This window comes from Tenebrio molitor, chromosome 2 (genome assembly GCF_963966145.1).
Source record: "Tenebrio molitor chromosome 2, icTenMoli1.1, whole genome shotgun sequence".
In the NCBI taxonomy this organism is placed as follows: domain Eukaryota; kingdom Metazoa; phylum Arthropoda; class Insecta; order Coleoptera; family Tenebrionidae; genus Tenebrio; species Tenebrio molitor.
The window spans coordinates 11,071,494-11,099,441 of record NC_091047.1 but is presented as its reverse complement, the minus strand read 5'-3'; the positions used below and the strand labels follow the sequence as shown (position 1 = coordinate 11,099,441).

Here is a 27,948-nt window from a genome sequence, read left to right as displayed (position 1 = left end):
GACACATGCGTAACACACATTTAATTCAAAGTTTACCAAGGAAAGAACGAGCCAGTGGAGAATTTATGAACCACCACTATACATCGTGCAGGCTGGCGAAGTGAAACCTGAAACTGTTTTTAATTTAAGCCGGGTTGGTTTAATTAATTTTATTGCGGCAAATAAATAGGACTAAGGGGGGTTCCAAGTAGCCGGTAATAAGGTAAAGTAATAAGTACAGACAATTTTCCGGGGCTTCGCGCTTTAATATCGCAGCATTTAAGGCTAAATAGTGGCCTCTTTATCTCTAGTATGGCAGTGTGTCAAGCAGGAACTCCCCCAGGTCTCATATACATAAAAATATTCGTATTTATCCGCCACGGCAGCTGCATATCTCCGTTATTAATTCCTACAATAACCATAGACAAATTGCCTTGGACCCTTGCAGCCGTATTTTTATCTAAATGCACGTTGAAATTTCAGTCATGATCAAGGGAGGTTTAGCCTAATAACGCGCCATTACTCATTCCGGGAAGACTCCTTTCTTTTCCAAATTCCAAGAACAAAAGATGAATTTTTTCAATTAAGTTCTTTCAGCTGCACCACTTCAAACGTAATGAAATATCTCTTTTGGGTACAAAATACATGTTCTTAAAGTGGAAACTGCACGTTTATGTTTAAATTTAAGTAACAAATTAATTAAAGTCAAACAATGTTCATCTTTTTTGCATTTTTATTTAACTTTAATTGAGACGATGGCTGTCAGTTATTACTCTTAATTTTTATAGAAATACATCACTTTAACATAATTAGTGAAGAATTTGAATGTAGGTGATCTACCTACAAAAACATGGAACAGCATGGAACTTAATGACAAATAATTAAATAATGGCATAAATAAATAGATTTTTTTATTAATAATTGTAACGACATGTGCGAATTAACGAGAGATATGTATCGTGCGTTCAAATGAAAACCTGGACTGGATAGGCGTTGAAAAAGTAAACCATTTGAATTTCCCGCCGTTTTTTCTTCACATTTCCGTTATTATTCTTAATCCAAGGGAATTAATGATATAAAGATATCAATATAAAATTGCGGAATTAGTAAAATATCTTAATAACTTTTACTTCTGCACCTGGTCGCCGAAAACAAGGAAAGCTTCATTTAATAATAATAATAATAATAAATAAGAAATATATTTCCATTTAAAAGATACTTTTGAACAAATGTGTATTTTAAATTTCACGTCCCAGAAAAATCTACCTAAGAAGATATAGGTCTTGTTCAGTGTCGCCAATATAATAGATCCAATACGGATGCAATATCGCTAGCAAAGACGTAAGTTCGTTGGCTCAATGCCTTGGGTTACTACCGTAAAGACCAAATTTCCATTGTCTCGCAAGACTTATTAAAAGTGTCGGTGCGTCCGACCTAGGCAACCTGGCGCCAGGTGGTTAAAACACGTCTCGAACGAAAGATCTAACAATGATTTAACACGGTAATAACAAAAACAGTGCGGACGTGAGAACAATAACGAAGATTAAAGCCGGCGACTGGGGAATTTTTCCCTTCACCGCAACTCCTTGCATACGGTGTTTGATCAGAGAAGAAATATCAAATATATTTCAGTGAAAGCACCATGAATGTTTTGACGTCTCTATATAAAATATAAAACGGGTACGTGTCCGGGGTGCAAATAGCCGGACTGGAAGTTGCGGGGGGCACGTAAGAACCCGTTTAATCTTCGTCCGTCTAGCTCAACTAGAGACGGATGCAATTTAAATTGGGAAAGTTGAAGCTTACATTTTTACTCGGATCTCCGAGATTCGTTAGGCGTCGGTTAAATTCATTTAAATTTTACATCTCGCAGATGATAGTTTAATCTCTACAAAGAAACGTAAAGATTAAGGAAATGAATTTAGAACAAGGAGATGACATTTAATGCGGAGAAATTAATGGAGACGCGAGGACAACTCATTTTTCATTTTTGATATTGTCGGAGGGATTTTTACGCCCTTTTGAACGCCCCGTCACGCTGCAGAATGCTAATGTTGCGGCTTCGGTTTGAATTAAACGCAAACACCAATAAAATCAAAATGGGTAATTTGTTTATTTGTAATTATACGTACACTCGGCCGGGTTTATTTCTATATGTTCAATAATTGACCAATTTCTCATTTCACTGTTTTAATAAAAACAAATCAAGCTGCGTTGCCAATCGCAGCATACACAATCGAGCAAATTCGTCAACAGGAACGATGACTAATTTTATATAAAATAAACTGCAATCAGTTCAAATGAACCGCCATTAGTACAACCACACTGCATTATTTTTCACAGCTTTACGATAATACAGGCAGCGTCGTGGCTAATGCTGATAGATGCTTCGTATAGCAGCAAAACCAACAATTTATCATGAAATTATGTACACCATAAAGACCAAGATTTTTCTTTATGACTATCTGAATAATTTATACATTTTCAAAGTCACAGTGAAATTTTAAGTAACTGGTACGCTGGAAATTACAAAGAACTTGATACAAAATAGAACAGCCATTGTTAACGTGATGGAGAGTTCGCTTTCATTGTTTGTGACATGTCGCTTCTATTTGAACACATTTGTTGTAAAAGAAAATAAGCACACATTTAATTTAACTTATCTGGCTCAAATCGCAAAATTTTTATTGCAACAATTTATCACGTTTGAAACGACCTCGTCGTGTTGGTGTGTTTTTTCTCATTTTATAGAAGTCGTTCTCAAAACTTACGACCACATTTACTGAATAAACATCAGGCAAACAAATGTATGTATTACAAAATCTTGAAAAATTTGGTAAAGATCCAATAAATTTCATTAGAGTAAACCGCCGAATCTTCCAGATAACGATGTTTCCGTCTTGTTGGTTTATTCACCAATTGTGTGATTTAATTTCATATTGCTTCACTGGCGCAAATTATCACTGACAAAATGCTGCAAGAACAATGAATATTTAATCTCGTGTGCGGACATCTGACCTTACTGGCCTAACGAAGGTCAGAGTTATTTATTACTTCTGTCGCCCGCAATTTAACTCATATTTTAAATAGTAGTGCCATAGAAATTAGCTAAACTCCACATTTTCATAAATTATTTGCAAGTTGTATAGAATGGAGTAAACCATATTTGATAAAATTTAATATTTCAACATTTGCTCTTGGGCCAGTATTTTCAGACCTCTTTGTATTATAGCCTTCTTAAACTATTTTTAGGCAACGTTCGTTCACACACACCCCTTCATTAAATTTTAAACAAGGAACAACTTTTTTATTCAAAAGCATTCCTAAGTCTGATGGTATTTTGCTAAAAGCTCTACGCTCACATGATATTAGAAAATATAATTGGAATGTCTCCACTTGAACACACATCAATTCTATTTCTTTCCTTTGTTAGTATCCTATTTGCTGAATTAGAACCACGTTCAAATCGCATCATTGGATAAAGGATTATTCCTTATTTTTAATTAAACAACTGAACCCTTCCATTCCTCTATCAAATTTATGTTTAGATTTATTTTTTCGTTATATTTATCGCAATGAATGTTTTTTAGTTCTTTACCAAAACAAGTATTATTTAATCCAAACCATTATGCGGAATAATCACTAAAAACAAAAACTAAAAAAAATGGGGGCATGTATTGTTGGTTGCATCAGAAATTTTGTTACTTAGTTTTATTATTACTCGTGACTCACCTTGTATATTAAGGAAGCTTTATAAACTAAAAGTAATATTAGCATATTAATAAAAACCTACGTTTAGCATGATTTAAATTTAAATGTGTTGAACAAAGAAATTCACCCCATTTTCTCTCAAAGGGTAGGACAAAGTTTACAGACGCTGATAATAATTTATCGCTTTCTTCACTCGTTTATCAAATATTTTCAAGTTTTAATTAACATTTACAAGCAGTTGCCAAATTAGTAAGTTAACGAGGGGATGGTAACTTATTTTACGCTATAAATTATTCCATTGCACTGATTATTACCTATCGCGATCACCAGTCACAGTCAAATACATAAAATTTAAATTTTGACTTTAACATCATTAATACAGAAACCATGAACAAAAATAAAAGAATCATTTGAAAAAATTTCAAAACCAGATTTTTTGTAGCATACACACACACACACACACACACACACACACACACACACACACACACACACACACACACACACACACCTGCTTGCTTAAAAAATAAAAAATAAAAGTATTCAAATCCTCGCATCATTTACATTTTGCAGGACGCTTAGAAAATGTTTACTCTTTATGCACTGGAAGAACTATTTATCTCTGGATAAATAGTTCTTCCAGTGCATTTGAGTAAAAATTTAAAAATTTAAAACGATGAATAATACATTTCTCTTCTTTTATTACTTTCCTCAGTCATATATTTTATGTGTAGATCATTCACACTACTCTTCTGGTAATAATCATAATACGCTGAGTGCACACATTTTGTTGATTAAATCGCAACTATTGTCTGCAATTATAATTGCATTTCATCCTTCTTTAAACTCTACAAGTTGTATTATATGACTATACAGTGTTAACCACTGCACTCCATACTAAATACATATAATGTAATCGTCATTGCAAAGCATTAATTTCCAATTGCATTAAGGTCCAATAAAAACATTTTACTAGTTATTTACAGTAGACTCTAAGAACATTGTTATTAGGTACATGTTATTAGTTATTACAATGTTCGTAGAAACTAATTCGTTATTGTAATTCTTTAAGGAAAGGCTGTAGTTAGCAAGTCATACAGTATCTCATTTTGAACATATTAATATTTAATAACTTTTCCTTTTTCAAACATTCCCTTCAAATTAAGTCACCAAATATTTGATAAGATAACGATGTTTCAAATTTGACATATTTTGATAAACTTTGATAAATTAATAAATTCACGCATCTACTAATATCGTCGTACAATAACAAACTTCTATATTTGCCTTGAAAATGAATACTATTCATAAAATATGTACAATTCTTTTCCACTGTTTAATGTTAACTTATTAGCAACAAGTACTTTGCAAAATAAAATTGGAATCAATGGATTATCATAAAAATGTTCCGACTAAACATTATTAAAGTGTTAAATGTCATCGTTTGAAATCTAACCAAACAATTAAGCTCCTCAAAATTGCCGGAAAAATAAAATTTTCATGCTCTTCCCTCATGTTATTTTAACTGAGACCAGATATTCGTATTGTGGTTTTCAACAGAATTTGCCCGCTGATCGTATATAAAGCATAAATAAAATTTCTTTAATCTACATTTCCTCCTACAATCTTTTTTTTATGATGATTGTAAAAAATAACTATATCTATTTCCTTTGTAAAAAGAAATTGGTGTATCTGGGTGAAAACCGAACCGAGAACCTTTTATCTTTTCCTCTCCCTACGCATTTTGTATTTATAACGATTATTTGGAATTCTGCGACCTCTCGTACTGTCAAAGTTTCCGTTTATTCGATTTTTGTACTCCTACTAAACGCAATTTCAAACTTTTGCAAGTCTACAAGTTAAGTCTACTTTGCAGGACTTTAAAGAAGAAGGATGCTCCACAAACTCCTTCATCTAATATTGTTAAATATCTTACGGCAGCTTCCGCATCACCTCTTCTTGAAAAAACAAGCGCACTTATCGTAGCAGCGCCCTCGCATAAACGAAACTGTTGTGCGTGATGTGGCAAGGGTGTATTTAGCAAATTCTGACTCCTGACAATTCTCTCCTGGAGCTTGATTGATTCTAACAATTACTCAGCGACCTCAACCATAATTACCAAATGAACGCGACGGTAACGCTCTCACGCACGCGTTGCTGTATTTTTAAATGTCCACACATCAATTTTATTGGGCATTAAATTTCTCTTGCCAGACTAAATTGGCAATTATTGCCAGCAAATTTGTGAACACGAACGTTTTTTTTTTTTTTCATTATTAAAAAGGAACATTGGGAAATAAATCGCCCATCATTCACCAGTTATCTACCACAGAGCTATTTCGTTGTCTTCGGTGAAGCAATAAAATTGCAACTATTCTTTTGTAAATTTATTTTACATATTTCTGTAGAGAAGAATGCAAATAGTGGTAGTTGTGCAAGATAGAAGTGTGAAGGTTATGTTGGAGGACCACAAATTCAGAGAGAGAAAAACCTAGTTAACCGGTGTCAGTCGATTGAAATGTCGAGCCACGACAAGATCCCTTTCGAGCTAAATTTATTATTGAAGCAACAAAACGTAAAAGAAATCGAGAACCGATTTGAAATTAAATACGAAAGCTTTAGTGTGGAGACCTTTGAGGAAATTCAGGATCAAGACCCCGAAAGCCTCTCTAATGAAAAAACCAACCTGGCATTAACACTAACGAAGTGGCAAATTGACGAAAACTCGTTCTACCAAAGATATAAAGCGGACAGGGTAGAGTATGAGCAACTCAAACGAAATCTCGAATGCATATACCACTATTTTGCTTGCGTCAAATTGACAGCGAAAGCCGCGAAGGAACTGGCAGATGTGATAACAAATTTAGGCGTGCAGCAGGGTAGTATTGACGCTTTTGAGGAAATCGAGAATGACAGCTTGGAACAGAACGTTCTCGAGCTGATTCATGATAATGAAATTAGGGCATTTTGGAGTGAGCTGGAGAACCGGAAGAAGGATTACGACATAGCCACCAAGAACTTCAAAATATTACTGGAAATCATCGATTTCAGCGGGGAGGAGTTGGACAAGTTGAAAAAGCAGTACGATGACGTTTTCTTGAAATATCAACACGCACGATCTGAGGTGGAGCGGGAGTTGCCGGTTTTATTGGAAAAGATGAAAGAGATATTCCACAATAGTATGCACTGGCTGGGGGGTAACGTACAGGAATTTTCCAAATCCACGGCCCATCTCGACGGCTTAATTAAAAAGGCGGCGAATCGATTGGCGAAAAATAAAGAACTGGATGACAATTAAGCCAGGACGACGTTATTGTAGTCGAGTGTAGATAAAGCAAACGGAACTGGCGGAAATATCGCCGGTTTAACGGCAGTGTTAATATTTAATTTAACTTGAATAATAATTTGCATCGAAATTGACAGAGAGGCAGCAAGAATATTACCGCACATAAAGTTTTAGACACACTGTCGACCGTTTCACCACCGATGTTGCGAAACTGAAACATTACGTAGGAAAGTTTACGTTGATCTTGCTGTTTGCACTGTGCGGCATGTTTTGTTGCGGTCGAACAAAACCCTGCACCAGTATTGCATCGTAAAGTTTTTAATTAGACTTGCTCCCAGTTTTATTAAAAAATCCACCAACAATTAGGTCTATGAATTAAAGTTTTTTGTCGATGCTGTTGTAGTGTTTGCTCAAATATAATGTTTTGTTGCTAAATTAAATTCTTACATGCTCGCTGGAGGCTGAAAGCGTGGTTAAAAAGGGTCTCACGGTAAATGCTTGTGTTAAAAATTAAACTGTTGCCTCCACCTAGTGCACATTTTTTAAGTAGCAGATAATTAGACGCATTACCCCTGTGTGACTATCAATAAATGTAAATTTTACCCTTTGACATGCAAATGACTGAAGTACAATTAAATCGGTTCCAAAGAAGTGAATTAAGATTCCAGATATGTTCCCTAGTCTGGCCGCCTCCGAGGCGCCACCACCAACTTTTATTCTTCAAAGGGTAGTTACTAGTTTTCAACAGATTGGGGAAACAGTAATTGCTCAATAAAATAAAATCTCGATACTGATTTAAATCATATATTTATCACCTAAAATGGTGGCAATTTTTCGTAAAAGCTTCGCTTTAATTTTTCACGTAATACAGCCAATGTCACATTATGAACCTTATCAATGTTAGCAGCAATGATCGATGTTGACGCCAAGTCTATACCTTTAATCGTCAGTCACGCTTGTTAAGGCATTTATAAACATTTAAACCTACTTTTACAGTTGCTGTCGATAATCCATCACCCTTTTATAGAAATAAACCAGGAAAACTTAAACTTTGCTGAGATACTTTTATCCCGAATGGAGTTACTTTTCCGTAATCATAAAAGCGAGCAATAACAATTTTCTTCACTTCTATTTTAAAAATTGTAGATTTTAGAAGTGAAATTTTATCGTATATACTTATTTATTGTTTAATGTATTTATTCTTATATGACATGTACAATTTTTACTATTTCTAAATGAAACTAATAAACCTTATTCACTTTGAGAAGCAAAAACCTTTTACTATTTAATCTTTTATCGCCAAAAATATAAACATAATTTCTCCCTAGGATTTAGGGATATTTGTTACTAAGGTTGCCATAAATTTGGTTAGGTTGGAGGCTATGTGATTTCTGGTGACAAACAAAAGATAACGTAACCGTAAGGCAGCGAACTCATTGTAACAGTTACATAGGGCTCTATTTCTCGTTAAGTGACAGATGTTTTTTCGTTTCACAATCAGTGTTGGTTTCTGGCGGCATATTTACTTGGATTTAATCTCTCAATTCATAGTAACCAACCTTAGGCATTCAAAATTACACACAACATGAAAAACATTTTTTTCCTAAAAGTTCGAATTCTAGGGAGTAATTTATTCTTGACACGATTATATATCACGGTAAAATTAATAATTAAATTATTATCCACAACGTGCAGATAAGACCATGAGGAAAAACGTTTTGCTCTGCGCATACGCGTCTCGTGCATATCAGATTACTCGGTAAATAATCATTCAAAATTACTCTATCTGATAATGAACCTTTGTGTCTCCACTCCACACTTGATGCTTTGACTTCGGACCAAAGTGATGACTACCTACTCCAAAGTTTCTACTCCATTCTAAAAAAGTCACAACTTCACAATCTATCGTAGACCAAATTGATATTTTCTCAGAATTCTCAGATGTCTAGGGCCTAGCATAACTTTAACAGATTTCCAGTTAAATTTAAAATATTTGGACTAGTTTTTCGCCCCCTGATTTGAACGTACACATTCGTCAAATACTCCAATCATATTATGTATCATGGATTACATGCGGTGATAAATGTTTTTACAGAGGTATTTTTCTTACTGCTCCGATATCAATTTGATCCATTTAATCCATTTAATCCGATTAACCTAAACTGTCATTTTTGCTTCACGCTATTAATAATTTACGTAATCGTAAAGAAAATATACAGGGTTATTCACCTAAGATGACGAGCCTGACCAGGTAAAAATGCAACCCAAAATACACTTTACAAAGCATTGATGTTTTGTGTTTTGGTTTTTAAAAATTAAATCAGGAATCCTAGTAGACTCCGTCCACTGATAGATTGCACTTTTTTAAATATCCTTAGATAACAAAATCCCCAAACCATAACATTAAAATATTATCCAAGTATCGTAGATTGTGTTGGTAATACCTTGAAACATTCGCGCCACTGATTCTCATTGGTTCTTATAAAACCCACGCGAAAAATAAATTATATGACATTTCAAATTTGAAACTGTCAGTGCTGTCAAGTGGTTTAAGCATTTAGATTTGCCATTTTTCATCTTTAGAGCTATGTTTTGCGTTCCTCTGGTTTTAAAAGTTATTAGTTTTGATCGTGCTGCTGTTTTGATCTGTTCCGTTGCGATTTTTGTTGATTTTTTTGAATTTGTGAAGTGAGTGCGTGCCTCAAGAATCTAGCATAATGAACACTTTAAGTGACATTACAAACATCGAAAATGATTCACAGGCAATTTTTGTTCATGCATTAAATAAATCTTTTGTTTGTGTTTAGCCATTTCCGAAAAAAGCTGGATATTTTAATTTCAGTAGCCAGCTTTTTTCGGAAATTAGAAAATGAATTGTGCCTTACATTTTTAATTCCGTCGGGCACATTATCACTCGTGAAATACCCTGTATTAATAAAACCCAATATATTACTCCTACTATACTGAAGTTTTCTTTCGTCTTTCCTAAACGCAAACATGCAGAATAATAATAAAACATCATGTGTAAAGCTGCTCTTTCCATTTTTTAAATTTCGCTCCGAATCTATTTGTTGTAGCGTAGAGCGAACACATTTAGTAACATTTATGTCAAGCAATCTATGAGTGGACAGAGTTTAGGTATTCTATTAATTTGAAAGATATTTTTCGTTAATATTTAGTATTTGAAACGGTTTTTGAACAATGACTAAACCGACATTATCCTACTTACCCATTACTTTTGTGATTTTAATTGCTTATTATTGTTATTAAATCATATTTTGTTGAGAGACGTATTGACGTTAAATCTATGTTTTTATGCGCATTATGATAATGCCTGATAATGTAATAGGGATCTAGATTGCTTTGTGAATTGCCTTTTGGATTGCATTTTTACCAGGCTCGTCATCTTATGTGAATAACCCTTTCGAGTAAAAAGGCCTGTTCCTCACACTTGCGAGAAACAATCACTTTTACCCACTTACACAATAGGATAAAATTCATTTCAGGAAAGAATTCCGTGACGTCACAAATTTATTGCTAAGCTACGACTATCGCCAGGCTAATATCACATACGTTAGAAGAAGAGATTTTTCAAAAATCCATGTCGAGTAATCCAAATATAGGCAATGATGTAACAGAATTCTTTCGTGAGAAGAAGTGTATCTTGGTACTCTTTATTAACATGAAACTCTTTTCTTCTATAACACAATTATTGACATATAATAAATTATAAAATATATTGCCTGGCAGTATCTGGTCTCTTGTTTTCCACTGCTTAAGTCCTTCGTATTAATGAGAATAATCTCTTTTTAGAAATAGCGGAAGCAATAAAATGTAAACTACTTTATAAAAAGAATGAGGAAACAATAATAGTATATTGTTATATGAGTTGCACAAGACAGTCTATTGTCGAACTCCAAAGGAACGAGTTCGACAACATGTCTTGTGAAACGAGTATAACATGCTATTTTTTTTATTTCGGCTTCATTAATTTAATTTAAAAAAATAGACTTTTATTTTAATGGAATTGGGTTGGTACTGATGAAACAATGTCATTTCATTGACAATTTCATTGAAATTGTCCCCCAAATGTTGTTACAATAATAATCTACCCCCTTAATACATAGTTTATTTTGATCCAAAACATGGATTCAGGTTCAAATGACATCACATTTAACACTGTTTACTTTCAATACCAACCCCAAATTCAATTATCACTAGAAACGATGCTATAAAATTGATCATTGTGTTTTCAGTGTCACAAAATGCTCATTGTAACACCGAAATAGAAAAAAAATAGTATATTGTTATATGAGTTGCACAAGATAGTCTGTTGTCGAACGAGGGGGCTGGATATTGAAATTAAAATATGTATCCAGTTTTTTCGGAAATGTATTGTGGGTTGCATTTTCAATTTCGTCGGGCTCATTATCACTCGTAAAATACCCTGTATGTAGAGGCAAACTATGAAAATTTAGTTGCACGAAAGAAATTTTTTTTTGCTTGTACATTTTTTCATCTATTTAATAATAAGTAAGAAAGATGTAATGAAGGAAGAAGTTATAAGCTTTTTTTGAATCCTAGTAATGAAATAAAGTTGAGTTTTTGGCACGATCCCAAGGATTATCTTATTGTGTTTGTGCCTGTTACTTGTCCATTTAAATTATTGTTTCCCCCTCGAGCAGAAAAAAGCTTATAAGTTAATTTATTTGATGGAAAATGACAATGCCGCATTTTAAAAGTAAAATTAAAAATTTCAAATATGCAATAAAATAAACTATTCATTGCAACGAAATGATTTTCAAACCGGATTTTTGCCGAGTTTAAACAAACAACTTAAATTCAAAACGTAAAATCTATCACATTTTGAACATTTGCAAAACAAATTGGTTCGTTACATTTCCTTTCATAAATATTTTGAAAACGGGCGTTCAATCGATTTTCCATTTTTGCAGTTAATTGCTGAATAAAATATGAATTTATTAATTTGGTGCTTTATTCCACTCGTTGGTTTTTTGTTGCGCAAAAAGTTCCAACAATCAAAATTGCAGCACGTTGAAATTTTAATTTCATTTCACGACCCAATCGAATTTTATCATTCCCAATTATTTACAGGCAAGTATCAAATTTGCATGTGAGTGATAGTGGTGTGTTGAACTTTGCAAGATTTGCTCCAAGATCTGAAGTGGAGTTTGCATCCGAGGAGAGAAATTGCGTCTCTCAGTCATCGGTTTCTAAGTTGTTGTCCTCGTTTGCAAAATAGTCCTAATAAGGCGTGTTTGGAGGAAAGCCTCATTTCGGTAATAACTTTTCGAACAAATAAGGACTTTTACAGTGTAGAGAATAAGTAAAGACAATACGGGCTGGAAGTTTGCATCTCATTTCGTAGGCTAATGTCGCAAAATCCCGCGTAATTCCGGAACTTCCCTTTGTCTGGATACAATGAAATCGTTTCCATGGAGCACTTTCCTTTTTTCTTGTGTTGTGCGTATAAGGATTTGCCGGAGTACCTTGTATAATTGGAATGATTCATTCGGGCCATACAACAAAACATACTGACTCGCTCCTTTATGGGTATGGCCCTGTTTTACTTGCGAAACAACTTCAAAAGGTTTTACAAACAGATGCTCGCCTTATTCGTTTAAATCAAATCATTTTTCTCCCGCTCGCTTGTGGGTTATTGTACATCTCTTAAGTTGTCGCCACGCGCATTAAAAAGTTACCAATCTCGACGAATTTGTTTCTTTCCAAATTCACAAACAAAGTTTCACTTGAAAGATGGATTAAAACGGCGCCCCCAAAAAATAAATAATTCCCGACAGGAATGAAATTCGTAATCTCTTACCTAACAATTGCAAGGGGTCTGAGGGAGAAAAATAAATGGACGCGTCCGCAATCGATATTCTGACAGTTATACAAAAGATAAATTGTCTGCGAAAGTAAGAAACTTGAATGGGTTAAAAGACTTTTAATAAAATGGAACCACACTCGAGAGCCATGATCAAAATAAACGATATGGCCACGGGTCGTTTAAGGAAATTCTTTACATCTGGAATGGAGCCAACATATGAGCAAGAATTTACTGTGTACACAAAATTTTCCTCCACTTTTTACTGTTAAAAATCTCTTTGACGAAACTCATTCCTTTCATCTTCTCGTCAGACTTTTCATTAAAGTCAAGAAAATTAAGCACCACTTTATAATATTACACTCGATATCATTTTTCGAATTAAAATCAATCCACCCTCTATATGTCACAATCGATAACGTTGTCCGGAACTCTAAGTTGCCAACAATATTGATTGGCCACGCAAACAATTCATTTTTGTACTTGAACCGGATAATCAAAGTTGAATCCAACTGGATGGATATGCAGCCAATGACGCTTGGCGAGGTTGAGAACGTCACCACATGTTTCAGCTGACATTTATTTTAATAGTGACATTTAATCTAAGGACAACATACAGCGATGACTCTAACAAAACATGTATTATTGATTGCATAGTTGTCTCCCTTTCTCTTCCCAAAGCTTATCCTCTAAAACTGTGTCAAAAAATATTTAACGTGCGGGTCCAGATAAGCCCATCTTACAAAAATCACAAGCAGAAAAGTGCTTATCCTGAAAAAGTGTGGTAGTACTGGTAGTATATGAAACACAAGCAACGCTCGTGTGTGTAAGCTTCCCACTTGTAAACTAGTGCTTTATACACATGTTGCATAAATAACAATTTTAAAATTTCACATTGTCAAACTCAAATAAATTTTTAGATTTACCTATATTATTAAGTAAAAAAAATTTTTTAGGCATCCTTAATGAAAACGGTAATTTTACGTACTCATAAGCTGACGAAAAAAAAGTAACTCTTTTTCGGACGCATGTTTTCGGCGCCATCTGTTAATCTGTTTAGTAAGTTAACAACGAAACCGACAAAACCAAGTAAACCGACTGAAAGGCGAAAGCAAATGAATATGTGACAGATAAATCTAATCCAAGTATTTTATTTGCCCAAAAGAGTGTTGTTATATCGTTTATTTCTGGTGCTTATTTGCTGCATAATAAGAAAATGAACATTCATATAACCGATAACAACAGCGAACGTGATGAAGAAATGTCTAATACGCCGCCGGAGATCGCAGATGATAATTGCAATAATTGTCCTGTGACCATAAATAATGTAAATAAATAATTGTATTGCAAATAGTAAATTTCTCATTTTGTTGGCAAGCTGATAAAAAATACTGCAGAAAAACTATTAATATGTACATATTAATAAATGTATCTATTTGAAAAAGGTAGACACAAAATAAATTTGTAATTTTTCCAATCACATACATATGTCTTTTGTTTTGTAGTCGTGCGGTCGCCTAAAAAAAATTATGTGCACGTGTGCCAAAAAGTACCTTTTGTCCTCGCCTGCCTCTGCCAAAAAACTTAGACTCGGACGAAAAAGATGCACTTTTTGGCCTTGGTACACAAATAACTGTTATCGACGACCTTCATATAATAAATCATCAGACAGGAATTATTGATAGAATTTTTTTTATCAGAAGTATGTATATAAAAGCCCAAAGAGAGACATCACAACAAGCAATTTTTTTATTTGTTCACTTTTGCATTACATTTAATTTCGGATAAAAACGGAAAATAGTCTGCACAATGTTGTTGAAAATAATAGAATATTATTTTTTTTTTTTTAATTGGAAAAAAATATTTTTCCACAAAAAGTTTATTATTGCGACTGTTTTATAATTAAAATATGTACATGACTAGTGATATTGCAAGTTAATTTAAACGCTACATTTACATTACATTGATTGAAATTTAATTAAAAATAACAAACGTGATTGTTTAGGAAAAAAATATATTAATATTTTTTTTTTGCCAAATGCTGTTGGAAAATCAATACGCACTAGTAAAACTATGATGTTTTTGTTTCATTTATAAAAAAAGATTTCAATAAGGAACCAAGAAAATACTAAAAACAGTATTTGCTTCTTTACATCACCTTATCGTGCAATATACAGGTTGTATTAAAAATGGCACATAATACTTACATCACATTATTCTATGTTAAAATACATACAAGGAAAAAACTCTAGTACCAATTTACTGATAACGATAACCCTCATAGTCTCATAGAGTTATTAACAGTCATAGTTGGAAATTTGCTTCAAGATGATGAAGAAATACAATGGCTGGCAAAAAAAATTAGCCATCACTTTTGTGTTACGTCAAAATCCAAATGTGTAATTAATGCTTTTTTGACACTGACATTTAAATGATGGCTAATTTTTTTTGCTGGCCATTGTACATTTAAATAGTATCAATAACACATAATTCAACAAGTAAAACTGGTTTACAAATCTATGAGGGGCATGATGATGACCAACTCAATAGACCGGGACCAATGGCTTAACGTGACTTCCGAATCACGAGATAGAATATAGCCTTTTATAGAATAAATATTTCAGCAGCAATTTTACCATTTTGATTATTGGTTTATTTGTAATTTCATTTAAAAAAATGCTTTTCATAAATTTTGAAGCTATTGCAACATTGCAACTAAGCTAGTGACTTTTCGAACTTGAGTAAACTCAGAAAGTAACAAGAATTCTCATTAATGTCATTTTTGATGATAATAATTTAGAAAATATTCGTCAAAGACCAAATTCAAATTAGGATTTTTTGTTTGGTACACAACGTAGATTCGCGTGATATAAATATTATCCGCCATTTTTAATACACCCTGTATAATTAAAAAAAAAATTAAAACCAACATGGACAAACTAGTTTCATTTATTTGATGGAGCTTTTTTAATTTAGAGAGCCCTTCGTAACCCCTTTAAATTTTCAACGCCTCGATAATCACTACAATTTTCTTCTGTCCGGTGGTGTTTGATTAAACGTTAGTGTGTCCTAGTTTCGAGAAATTGAACATTTCCTCGTTCAATATTTTCTTTCAGTCGCACTATTAAAGAACAACAATGTGACAGTTTACGCCATACGTTATCAAGTTATCACCAAGCTATTATTTTTTATGTTGGACATGACCTAATGGTAGATACAAAACATGTTGTATCGTGTGACTCGCTGTCACAATTCTTTTGAAAATGTCACACCAACAGAACTCATATCGTTTAGCCGACGATATCGTAAATCGTTCTCATCCTGAAACAGTTGTTGCAATTGTATACAAGACAAAACCGAGAGATTAATGAAATTTACAAGTCAGTTTGCAGTTCGAAAGTGTTTTGAAAATCAGGCGATAAACGGTCGACGAGACGATCTCTGTATGTAATCCCGAAGGAACTTGAATTGCTGCTCGGGGACCATATCCAATTAGTAGGCACATAATAAATCAGCCTAAAGACCGACACATCATCAAGCTTACCAAATTCTACCTCCAGTATTGGCGCATATTCTGATCGATCTACTAAACCAGCAGAGGAGAGAATCTTGTCGCGAGTAATTAGAAATTCAAAGGTCGCAAATAAATGTCTCAACTTCATACTTTATCGTTGGTAAAGGTCTTGGTAATTATTTTTTCGTAAACAATTACATAGCACGAAATTGAGCAATAATAAATTAAATTCACTTAAAAGGTAATTACCTTACCTGTGCTTTAGTGGGGTTTTAACTTTGTGTACAATCATCGTGTAATAAAATAGATGTTCATTTTGTAACAATTACAGTAAATTAAACTGAACAATTTAATACGATCGCTGTACAAAGTGCAAAACAATGTCCTCGTCGGTAACATTTTCAGTTGAGCAGCAACAATAAACATGTTATAACCAACAACAAATGAGGATAAAGGTTTCTTGACAATCAAATGTTAGAAACTGAGAATTTCAGAACAGGGTGAGGATACAATTACGCAGAGAAAAGCATCATTTTAGAGTAATAACGGAGTGGCTATTAATAAAGGATAAAAGCAACCACAACACGGACAACATTTCATAATCATATTTAGGTTTCATTGCTTTGGGTAAGTTTGAAACAATGCAGGTAAATGAAGTTGGTGTGTTGCACAGAGAAGCAAAATATTTATTTTATGTTAGGTAAAACTTTCACTTTCCTAAAAATCATAATTTTCTGTTTTGCTCTAAGCAGCATGACAATAACTAACAACATGACTAATAATTAATAATAAAGAACAAAAAAAATAATAAAAATATGTAACACGATCCGGAAATTATTCATTATGTGGGACGGACAAGCTTTAACATTATCAACATAATTTCATTGTTTCCACAAACTTGGAAAATTAAGTGAGAGAAATTAAAAAACAACATCGGTGAGTTAGAAACACGTTGAATGTTTTCAAAACTTGACACTTAAAAATGATTGGCACTTTATTGAAATGTGTTTACAAAAGAAAAAAAATTATATTCCAAAACTCGACAACAAATTTGTAACAAGTAATCGAAGTTTAAATATTGCGGAACATTTTTATGCCACTGACAATAACAAATAATTTTAAAATAGTAGTTTATTTAACGAGTTCGTGTGTAAATTGGGCTTTTTTTGGCATGAGTGGACCAGTTTAAAACGCGAGTGAAACGAGCTTTTTAAAGGCCCACGAGTGCCAAAAAAGGCCCAATTTGCACAAGAACGAGTTGAATACAAGGCTTTTTGTTCTACGAGCTCTTTAAAGGCTCCAAATCGTTTAAAATCTTTAAAGTTAGCTTGACGTTTCGTTTTGACAAGTTGTGACATTTATCAAAATCCGCTTACGCAGGAGAAATTTTTCAAATTCTGACAGTGTCGAACAAAAAATTACATTTATAGACCCGATTTTCGAACTGATTTTTAAAAATTGACAAAAAATATTAAATTTTTTCAAAGTCAAGCTACTCTGCAACATTCCCTTATAATCTATTTTTTTAGTGTAAAAAAATGTCATTTTTCATAATCATAAAATATACAGAATATACAGAGTATTTCACGAGTGACAATGAGTTCGACGGAAATGAAAATGCAACCCACAATACAGTTGGAAGCAAATGTATTGTGGGCTGCATTTTCAAAGTGAAATACTTAGTATGGGGTGTTATTTCAAATTTCAAAGTGGGATGGATGGGGGCGGTTGAGGACGGAATAGAAACGTAATCATTACACTATTTACTTAATTAGCCCTCCTATGTACTGAGTGATCGTAAAATTTAAGATTTGTAACGTTAAAAACACTAAAGAACCACCAGAACTTTTCGGACACCTGGTATTACATTTACATTTTAAAAAGTCAATTTCTGAATCATTCTTTTAACTAACGTTAATAAGCAAAATTCACTGAAAATATATATAGTTGCTGTTTTAGCCCCATAATTTTTTCTGCCAATTCCTACGTTTCTGCAACAGTTGGGATTTTCACCTAATTCACTGATAAACCCCTAATTAATGTTTATTCCCCGTACAAATCTGCAACGTTTCAGTTATAATATTATGGCATTATCTAAAATTATCATATCATAAATATGAATATTCTCATGTGTTTGTTAATCCCAATACTAAATTAGCACTTCAAACAAGCAACGATCGCTGTTTAGTTAAATGTTATTGCGTTATTAGATATATGTTTATTGGTACACGGTTGTTTCGCAACAACTGCGACCCCGTGAAATATTTTAGCGGACATTTCAATCCCTTTTTTGTAATGTCACTCGAAACTCCTTAATAGCATTGTATTTGAAGCTTAGTACTCGATACACGTAGATGAGTTGGGGCTGATTGCACGTTCAACTTTCCAGAGTTCCGATGGAGGATCATAACTTCGTTAATAGTTGTTTTAAAAGTTACAAGCTCTTAACGACGGCTTTAGTTTTTAAACGAAGCAAATAACTGTATTTTTGTTTATTTCTTTGTCAGCTAGACGAAACGGGTTTCGATGTCATCAGGTAAATTCAACCCCGCTAATTCAACTCTTCCGATGATCGATCGATACGATGATAATTCAAATTATTATTAAAACACGCCATTAGAGCACATGTTGCAAATAATCAGCAATAACTTTAATTTATTGTTATATCTGTCAGTATCGATGGTTATTTATCGTGAAAATGTTTATTACAAACACTCCGATGAAATTTTTAATTAAAATTATGTCTTTTACATAATTTTCCTGTTTATAATTGTTATTCGACAAACACATCATTCATTTCTGCATGAGTTTTATTTCACCGTTTTCATTAGTTTTCAAATGCAAAATGAAATCATTTCATACGTGGTTATGTAGAGCTTTTAATTAAACCTTTGAAGTTTAATTTATTACTATTGCATAAATAAATAAGTCATAATTACAGGTTCATCACTGTCAAATATGCAAACACGCAAGTCATAAAAATAAAGTTTTTAAAGCTCAAAATAAAAGTGCTCAACCGGAACTAAATCCATAACACATTGTGTTATGTTATTTTATTTTTGTAAAAAAAATAGGGTGAGAAACAAGGATGATATCCCACCAATATCATACAAAGTTTTATCTATCACCGCCAAAATTGTCTTAAAATAACCTCACTTTGATAGTATCGTGTGTTCCAATAAAAACTCACTCGCAGTAAGCCATGACTATAGAGATAGATAGACTGGTCATGTCGATTTTAGGATCACTGGAAGTAGTTCATTCGTTACTTACAAATTTTCATCATATTGTGAGTGACAGATAACCTATAAATTTACTTTAGTAGTTCATTTCACATCTGGTACTAAGACATACTTCACTTTTGTCATGGCTTGCTGCGAGTGAGTTTTTTGTGGAACACACGATATAATAAATTAATTAAGGTGACGATGGAATCTATTTTTTTTTAAAGATGATAGCAACGCGTAGTGGTCTATACCCCTGACTTAGTTACCGAATAACAACAAATAGTTGAGTTGTTAATTTCATTACCGCACTAGTTGGGTAATAATTTCATTCCCGCACTCATTGGGATAAAGAGACTATTACAATTCTAAAATTAATCCGATGTGGTATAACTTAACCCGCGGTGATAGATAGATAAAAAATTTATAACAACCCACAATATGCGGAAGGTAGTTAAAATAATATTAACTCATCATGAAATAGTTATTATTAAACAATCAGTACAATAACAAACCACCAGCCAGTACTGTTATGTTTATGGATAATAATATACAGTTAATAATGCAAATCTAACTTCTTCTAAACGTATGTGAAATTTATGATCTGGGTAATTATTACGGAGTTGTCCTTTAGTCTATAGAAAACCAAAAAGGAAACAGTTCGGTAACGTCCGTTGTAGGATATCATAATCCATAGGTGAACAGTCATGTATGAAAAAATTTAAAAAGGATGTTTGTCGCCGCTGTATTTTTGTTTTAGTTAAAGCCCCACAAAACACATATCAAATGATGAGAGTTGCATAATTCAGTCCTCTGGAAAGGCCACAAAAGTGAAATAAAAATTATCTGCGTTTCCTCTCTTTTCTGGTTTAAAAGCATAACGTTAAAATTACTTTTTCATCACTTCGCGCAAATGTCAGCAGCGTTAACTGTCGCCGTGTGTAAAACAACTCTGAATTGGCTACATTTGTTACAGTTTGCTAACTGTAGTAAAAAGCGGCAGCTGTTAAAATAAAAATAAATAATAGAGGGGTGTTTTTGTTTAATTCGTGGATTTTTTGCAATTTATAACGCGCTTCCAAGTGCTTATCGCCACGTACCGTACATTTTTAATTACCAGATTGCAAACGCAGCATGATCGCGTAATATAAAAGGTTGCAGTTAATCCTGACATTTAAAAAAAGAGTTACGTTAATTAAACTTATGTCGGACGTCGATAGACGGTAGAAATTTTTCTTGCTGAAAGCTTGTCTGTCGATAACTTTTCAGATGAATTAATACTGTTCCAATAAAGACGTTCGACTGGCTACGATTTGTTTTAAGCGAACTAGAAACTACTGCGCATCCGTCATCATTCTTCCTAGATGAAATAAAACTCTACAATCGCATCTAAAGCATTTAGAGATTATCTTGCCTTTGTTGGCAAACTGTGAGAAATTCGATATCATCTTGCAGCACAATGTGACAAGGAGTCTGAAAGTTATTGATATAATATTTGGATGTGCACTTCAACGGACACATTCGGGAAAAAGTCGTGTTATCTTTATTGGGGTTTTGCAACTCCTGGGTCTCTACATAACAAAATCAGAATAAATAAAGTCTTATCATTATTTAACTCCAAAAATCTGTCGTTATACACGATTGTTCGCGTAAGATGACGAGCCTGACCAGGTAAAAATGCAACCCAAAATACAATTCATAAAGCTATCTCAATCCCTATTAAATTATCCTACTGCACATAAAACGTAGACAGATGGCTTTTAACGTCAGCCTAATGAATGTCAAGTTCTGACAGAAAAATACCTCTCTCAACAAAGTATCATTTAATACCAATAATAAGCAATTAAAATCACTAAAGTAATGGGTAAGTAGCATCATGTGATCGTTCCGTCATCGTTCGAAAAAAATGAAATGACAGCTATACCTTTCAAACTAACTACCTACTTGGATTCCTGATTTAATTTTTAAATACCAAAACACAATGTATGCTTTGTAAAATGTATTTAGGGTTGCATTTTTGCCTGGTCAGCCTCGTCATCTTACGTGAATAATCCTGTGTATTTGATCGAATAACATTAAATTAATAATAATATGTGTACGAGTATAATGTTAATAGCTCTGCTAATGCATAATGTAGATGTTAACATAGCAACAAATTTACAAATTAATGAATAATATTTTATGTATAAATAAATACGAGACTAACTCATCGTCTTTTGGTCGTCAATATCTACATTTTTACTACTGTTTTTAAATTTAACACAAATGTCCAAACCAATAGGTGTTAAAATAAAACTTTTTTAAACTTTTTTAAATAAATACACATACATATATGAAAATTTTAATGCACCCATGAAGGTGTCCTATCCACACAAAAAGAAAATATTTTTCAACTACAAATTGACTTAGAAACTCATATTTCCAACAATAAAAATATTACAGGACAAAATGTCTTTAATACATTTCAAAAGTATTTATAATAATCACGTATTCTGTTTCATAAAACGTCAATTTTTTTTCATTACACTAGTTTTATGTAGAATATATAAATTTAATTAATGCAAAACCAAAGTTTATTTAAATTTGTTTTTTGTTTATGATGATTATTTGAAACACCAAAATCAGGGTGGAACAAATAAAACATGACTACATAATATAAAATGAAAGTTTAAATCAACAAACTTTGTGGAACATCAAACTGTGTCAACAGATGTAATTCTCGGCGGTTTTAAGGTACCGTCTTTACACAATACCCATTTAAAAGGTGAAATCCCTGAAAAAAATAGCTTTGTCCTCTGAACAAACACTGAATAACTAAAAGGATTGACAGAACATTTGTTCGTTACCGCAGAGTTTCAGTAATTAAAATATCTAGATACCTGAAACCTGTTGTTAAAATTAATTTTTTTGCGTATTCAGTTACCAGTAAGGACTCTCAAAGATAGTTTTGAAATCATCAAAATATTTTCCTTACTTAAACACCTAATAGCTCTACTCTTAATCCCCAAGCTTTGCATATTTAACGCCTGTCAAGACCTGAACATTCTTGGTTGCACACTTTCCAAAAATGAAATTTCATTCTGCTGAACTATAGTTGGCGCGGCGAACCAGTTGAAGAGGAGTCACGAGGTGCTGACGTGATAGTTCGTAGCGACGTCATGAAAAGCCTGACTTACACTCCCTCGCCAAATTTGAGTTTTGTGCGGGAAATTTAAATCTTACTACTTTAAGAATGGTTGGAAATTTTGGTTGCGTGCATTGACCTGCACCATACTTCTTAACGCGCGCAATAGGAAACCATCGCCCGAAAATCACCCTTAATTGGGAATCACCAATATTTCAGATTCCCATGTAGGGAAAAAACGTTATGAAAAGTCTAACGTATGCTCCATGTCATCTTGTGATAAACTAATGGTACAGACCTCAAAATGTATATTGTCAAAAGTTACATGTCACTGAGGCTTCGGTAACTCCGTGGATTTGGTAACTCATACACATTCACTGAAGCCTAAACTGATAGTACGAAAGACAAAAATTCATCTCTTTCAGACATGTTGCGTTACTATTTATGTACCTATTTTATTTGAATATAAAAATATTTAGTTTTTCAATAGGTACGCCTCACCGTAATAACTACTTTCACCATTCCAATCATAAAAGCAAATTTAAAATAATCCAGTAGCAGACCATGTGCACCTTTACTCTTTTTGAAGATGTTCTGTAATTACTTCAATCAATAGACCTACCAGTCGCTACAGTAGTTTAAACTGAAGCTACACGTCTTGTAAAATTGAAAACAAATATCTATTACCTGTCAAGATCTGGTACACCAATAGCTGCTTTCCACGGAAGCAAACTTATTGAGAAATCTTGTGGAAATAGAACCATCCACTCTCGTTGTAGTAATCATTAAACATGCATAACGAAACTGATGGTTAGATGCACTCCCAATAAACCTGAATAAAACATATAACACCGTCAACCCGGCAAGCTCTATTTCCTCCCAACAGATAATTTTTTTGTAAACATTTATAGAAACTGTCGATTTCGTGCGGTTTTATTTTGTTTGGTGTCTCAGTACTGAATCATAAAAAACCACTAAAAGCTTCGCATTGTTTCACCAAACCAGTTGATAAAACCCGAATTCTGGACAAAATAGACTACTTTCATTTTATGCACTCACCGGAACCAATAAAACATGTTTTATGCAAACTGAACAAATTTACCTCATATTGGTTTTCACCTGTATGACTAATCGCATAATTAGTTTTTTTGGTATCATGTAGCATTCACTACACATTTGTTGTACAATTTTGTAAAATGGTTTGTCTTGAAATCGAGACTTTTAATTGTCCCAATTTGAGTGGCACGTCTCCAGACACACAAAAAGCGTATTTATATTGTGGTGAATGTATTTTTAAGTTGTCACAAGTTTCTTTTATGGGACCTCTAAGTCAAATCCGGCAACAACCCTTCGACTTTTACGACCGTTTAAGGGATAGTAAAAAACTTATTGTTGCAGAACGGAGAGACCTGCAGAAATACTCGGACTGGCGCCAGCTGTGGTACCCCAACTTCGAAGACTTCAGCAGAGCGGAAGCGATGGCGGGGGCTGAAAACAACACTATTACAAACGTAACGGTGCAACTGGGAGCGACGGCGTATCTCCACTGCCATGTGAGAAGTACAGGAGATAGGGCACTCGCCGGAGCCGAGGTAATAACACTTAAAATGTAACTCCGCGATACATACTATAACACTAAATGAAACTCGGTTATAAACCGCAAGCCCATAAATTAACACATTATTCACTCTAATTAATAAGCTCGAAGGAGTCGAAAAAACGCTCGACAACTCTAGGAATTTTCAAACCGCAAAAGCAAATTTATGGATCCGATGCTGCTGCTAACTCACACTTGTGTTTACCACTCCGGAGACCAATTTCCAATAAGTGGATTTGCTGCTTCGATACAAACAATTTGTCTAAATGCTAGCGAAGGGAGTAATCTTTTTTACAGGAAAAATGCCGTAATGGTGATTTTATTTGTTTACCTCTTACGAGGCTGGGTCGTACGACCCATCATCTTCCAAATTTCTAATTATCTAAATGACGATTTGCTACTAAAGGTAAACAAAGTTGCCAGGTCACGCTAATTAAATAGCCTTCCGAATCATTTTAATCCCAGGTCTCTATATTTGTTAAGCCTGTATTGCTCTGAACGTCTTTTCCTAAAAACATTGTAATTTAACCGTCACAGAAGCAAGAATTGTTGCAGTAGGTTAAATATTTATAATCAAGCCTCCAGACATTCTTCAATAAAATTCCTTTTACTCTTAATCTCGACGAAAAATTGCCTTCTTTTCTCCAATTTAATTTTCATTAAGCACATTTTTTGAATTCCGTCATCCCCTTTCTCAATGACAACAATTTTACTATACATTGTGCCAAGAATGCCTAATTTTTTATATTTTTTATGTTTTATATATTTTAAATACCTACATTTAAGTCGCACACACGATAAATATGTAGGAAATTATAACGGGCCTTCAAATAAATGTATATTTATAGCAACCTATGGAAATTCAATTGTTTGCAACATTTTTCCACCGTAGAAAGTGACACAAGAAACGTCTGACATTTTAACGAAATAAAATTAGGTTAGAAAATATTTTAAATTTTTGTAGTACATTCTCCCTATTCCCCCTCCACGGAATATGACAATATGAAATTGGGAAAAAGCTTACTATGTAACCTGTGTAACTCCGGAGAATAATTGGTTACCTACAAAAATTACTTTTCACTGTTAACAGAATTAAAATGTCGCCTACGCCTACTCTAAATATATATTTATTTGAAGGCCCGATATCATTAAGAGTAGAAGTGAGAAGTGAGTCTTTTTGTGCTGAGCCCAGAGATTGAAGACCGAGACGAAGTCGAGGCCGACAACTGGGCGACCCGCTATTACTTACACTTTCTGATGATTTTTTAATTAAATAGTTTTAGAGCCCATAATTCGAGTTTTTATCGTTATGGGTCAAACGAGACATAAAATTTTATTTTAAATTAATAAAATAGTTAAGAGCTGAAAGCTCATTTGTTGCAGAATTTTATCACAAACATAAACATTATGCGATTACATAGCACATTAACGTTACCAAGTGTCTAATTTCGACATAGTAATTAATTCTTTCTTTATATAACCAGTTTTAAGAGAAAAATAGGTACCGAGAGATTCGCCATCGGATATGAAGATGTTTTCGACAGGACATTTATTATGTAAGAAATTTCTCGCCGGAGTTATTACGAAAGAAATTGAATTCCCATAAAAAATAGCTCCAATATTCACGATGTAACATTCCCATCTTTTTCGCTTTATTAAAGTAACACTTGCACCCCTCCGTTTGTCCATGTAGATATTAATAAGGGAATTTTTTTCCAGCAAGTGTCATGGGTCAGAAGGAGAGACTGGCACATTCTTTCTTCGGGACTGTTTACTTACACAAACGACGAGAGATTTCAAATTCTGCACGCGGAAGGTTCCGACGATTGGACTCTTCAAATTAAGTTCGTCCAGAAGAGGGATAATGGAACATACGAATGCCAAGTAAGTTCATCAAGGATATAATTACGAACTCCGCACTACATTGGTCAGAAACTCCACAAAGAGGAAAAGGATACAAACCGACTCAAAACTTACTTCGTTCCCCATCGTTCTTGTTCTCCCCCAGACCCCATTTTGCAGTCGATTTCCAGATTTTATTGCAATTTTACTAGGCACTCTGCCGAAGTACCCATGTCTGAATGGGAGTAATTAGCTACAACAAGAATTGCTTCCATCATTACGCCAACAGTGCTGCCGGGATGGCTCACTTCTTAGTTGATGTTTGTTGTGAACCTGGGGATATTACTGACGGTATTGCAAAGTTTGAAGGAGGGTCGTAACCTATCAAATAGAGTCGCTATCAATAAAGCTGCATACGTTATGGCGTCGGTCGGTTATAAAATTCAAAAATTCTGGAATCCACTCGATTCGTGACGTCCTCAAAGGGAAACAGATAACAGTGCTTAACTAATGATATGATTGACCGGAACAACACGAGAACTGGAGACTTGGCATACATCATGATTATCAATAATTGGCAATTAGTGTTACTTAATCAGGTATCTGCGACAGAACATGACGAACAAGCCATTAATTGATACCTATCCTATCAGGTTGTGTAACAATCAGAATTCCTGGAGCATAATGAAGAGCAACTGGAATAAATTGCGCAGTTGTAAAAAGGAACGGATACATTTAAAACAATACGGCCTTAAATATTACGCGAAGGCGATGATGATAATAACATCGGTCATACATAAAACGGTATTCTTCCTTTCAAATTCATTTCTACGTGAAAATTTAATTTATTCCCGAAATAAATTTTCTAAAGCGTAATGTATAGTCGAAGGAATATAAATTTAGAAGCATTAAAAGGAAAATATCGCGATTCTTTTCGCGTCTGTAATTTAAAGCTTTTATTACGCTGCGCATAATTCGACCAAAAGAACACGAATATTTTATTAACGCGAATACATTTCCCTATAACAAAATTAAAGTATCTCAAATATATCGTACCGGCGTGTCTTTCTCCTTTATTATAGCCAGACAGCTACTAGATATTGTTCGCAAAGCAATATCTACTGAAAGTAAAAAACAACATGTCCACTTTTGTCTTATTTGAAATGCACTCGATAAAATTTTAGTGCAGTTTGAAGCTGAGGACTATTATATCTTGTCACAATGTCTTGCACACTCATTCGTTTTTAATGACTATCGTTTTAAGCTCTTCCAAGAAATACCTACACAACGTAAGATCATTTAACAGTTTCCTTGCTTATGAATTATTATTATTGAGGTGAAAACTTCTTTAGGCGCACTACATACATTTTATTCCCGGGCAGTGAATTAGTTTCATGGGACACGGTAAAATGGTAACGCAGCACAAGCGAAAATCGTCCGCAGAACGACACGGTAAGCTAAAATCATGGGAGTCGAGATTTTTTGCGGAGCGAGCGAAAAACAATCAACTGTGCGTCACTTGTCAGTTTTCAATTTTCAGTGATAATTGTGTTGTGACCTGACTGATCTCAGTGCAGAGCTGCAGGAGTAATTGTATATATAAACCATTCACGATTATTTCAAATTCGGACTATTTATGAAAATCTGACATTTTAGTTGGCAGTACTGTGATTTGTCTTAATAAATCTATTTTAGGTTATAATTCAATCGAACACTGCTCCCAAGTTGCTACATTTTTTAAATAATTGAACGCATTAGGAACAATAATCGTAAAATTGTAATTGAAATGAAACATACATATTTGTAGGGCAGTTCTGGGTAAA

At 33.7% G+C, this 27,948-nt stretch overlaps 1 protein-coding gene across 8 annotated transcripts in view; it reads left to right on the top strand.

Annotated features, from left to right (window-relative positions):
* The window catches only part of dpr12 (defective proboscis extension response 12), a 337,047-nt gene that overhangs the window by 290,018 nt on the left and 19,081 nt on the right, over positions 1–27,948 (top strand). For all 8 annotated transcript variants that reach the window (XM_069038672.1, XM_069038670.1, XM_069038671.1 and 5 more), the window contains 2 exons: positions 24,085–24,278; positions 26,003–26,167. In XM_069038672.1, coding sequence (XP_068894773.1) covers positions 24,085–24,278; positions 26,003–26,167 — 359 coding nt within the window. The remainder of the gene's footprint in view (positions 1–24,084; positions 24,279–26,002; positions 26,168–27,948) is intronic.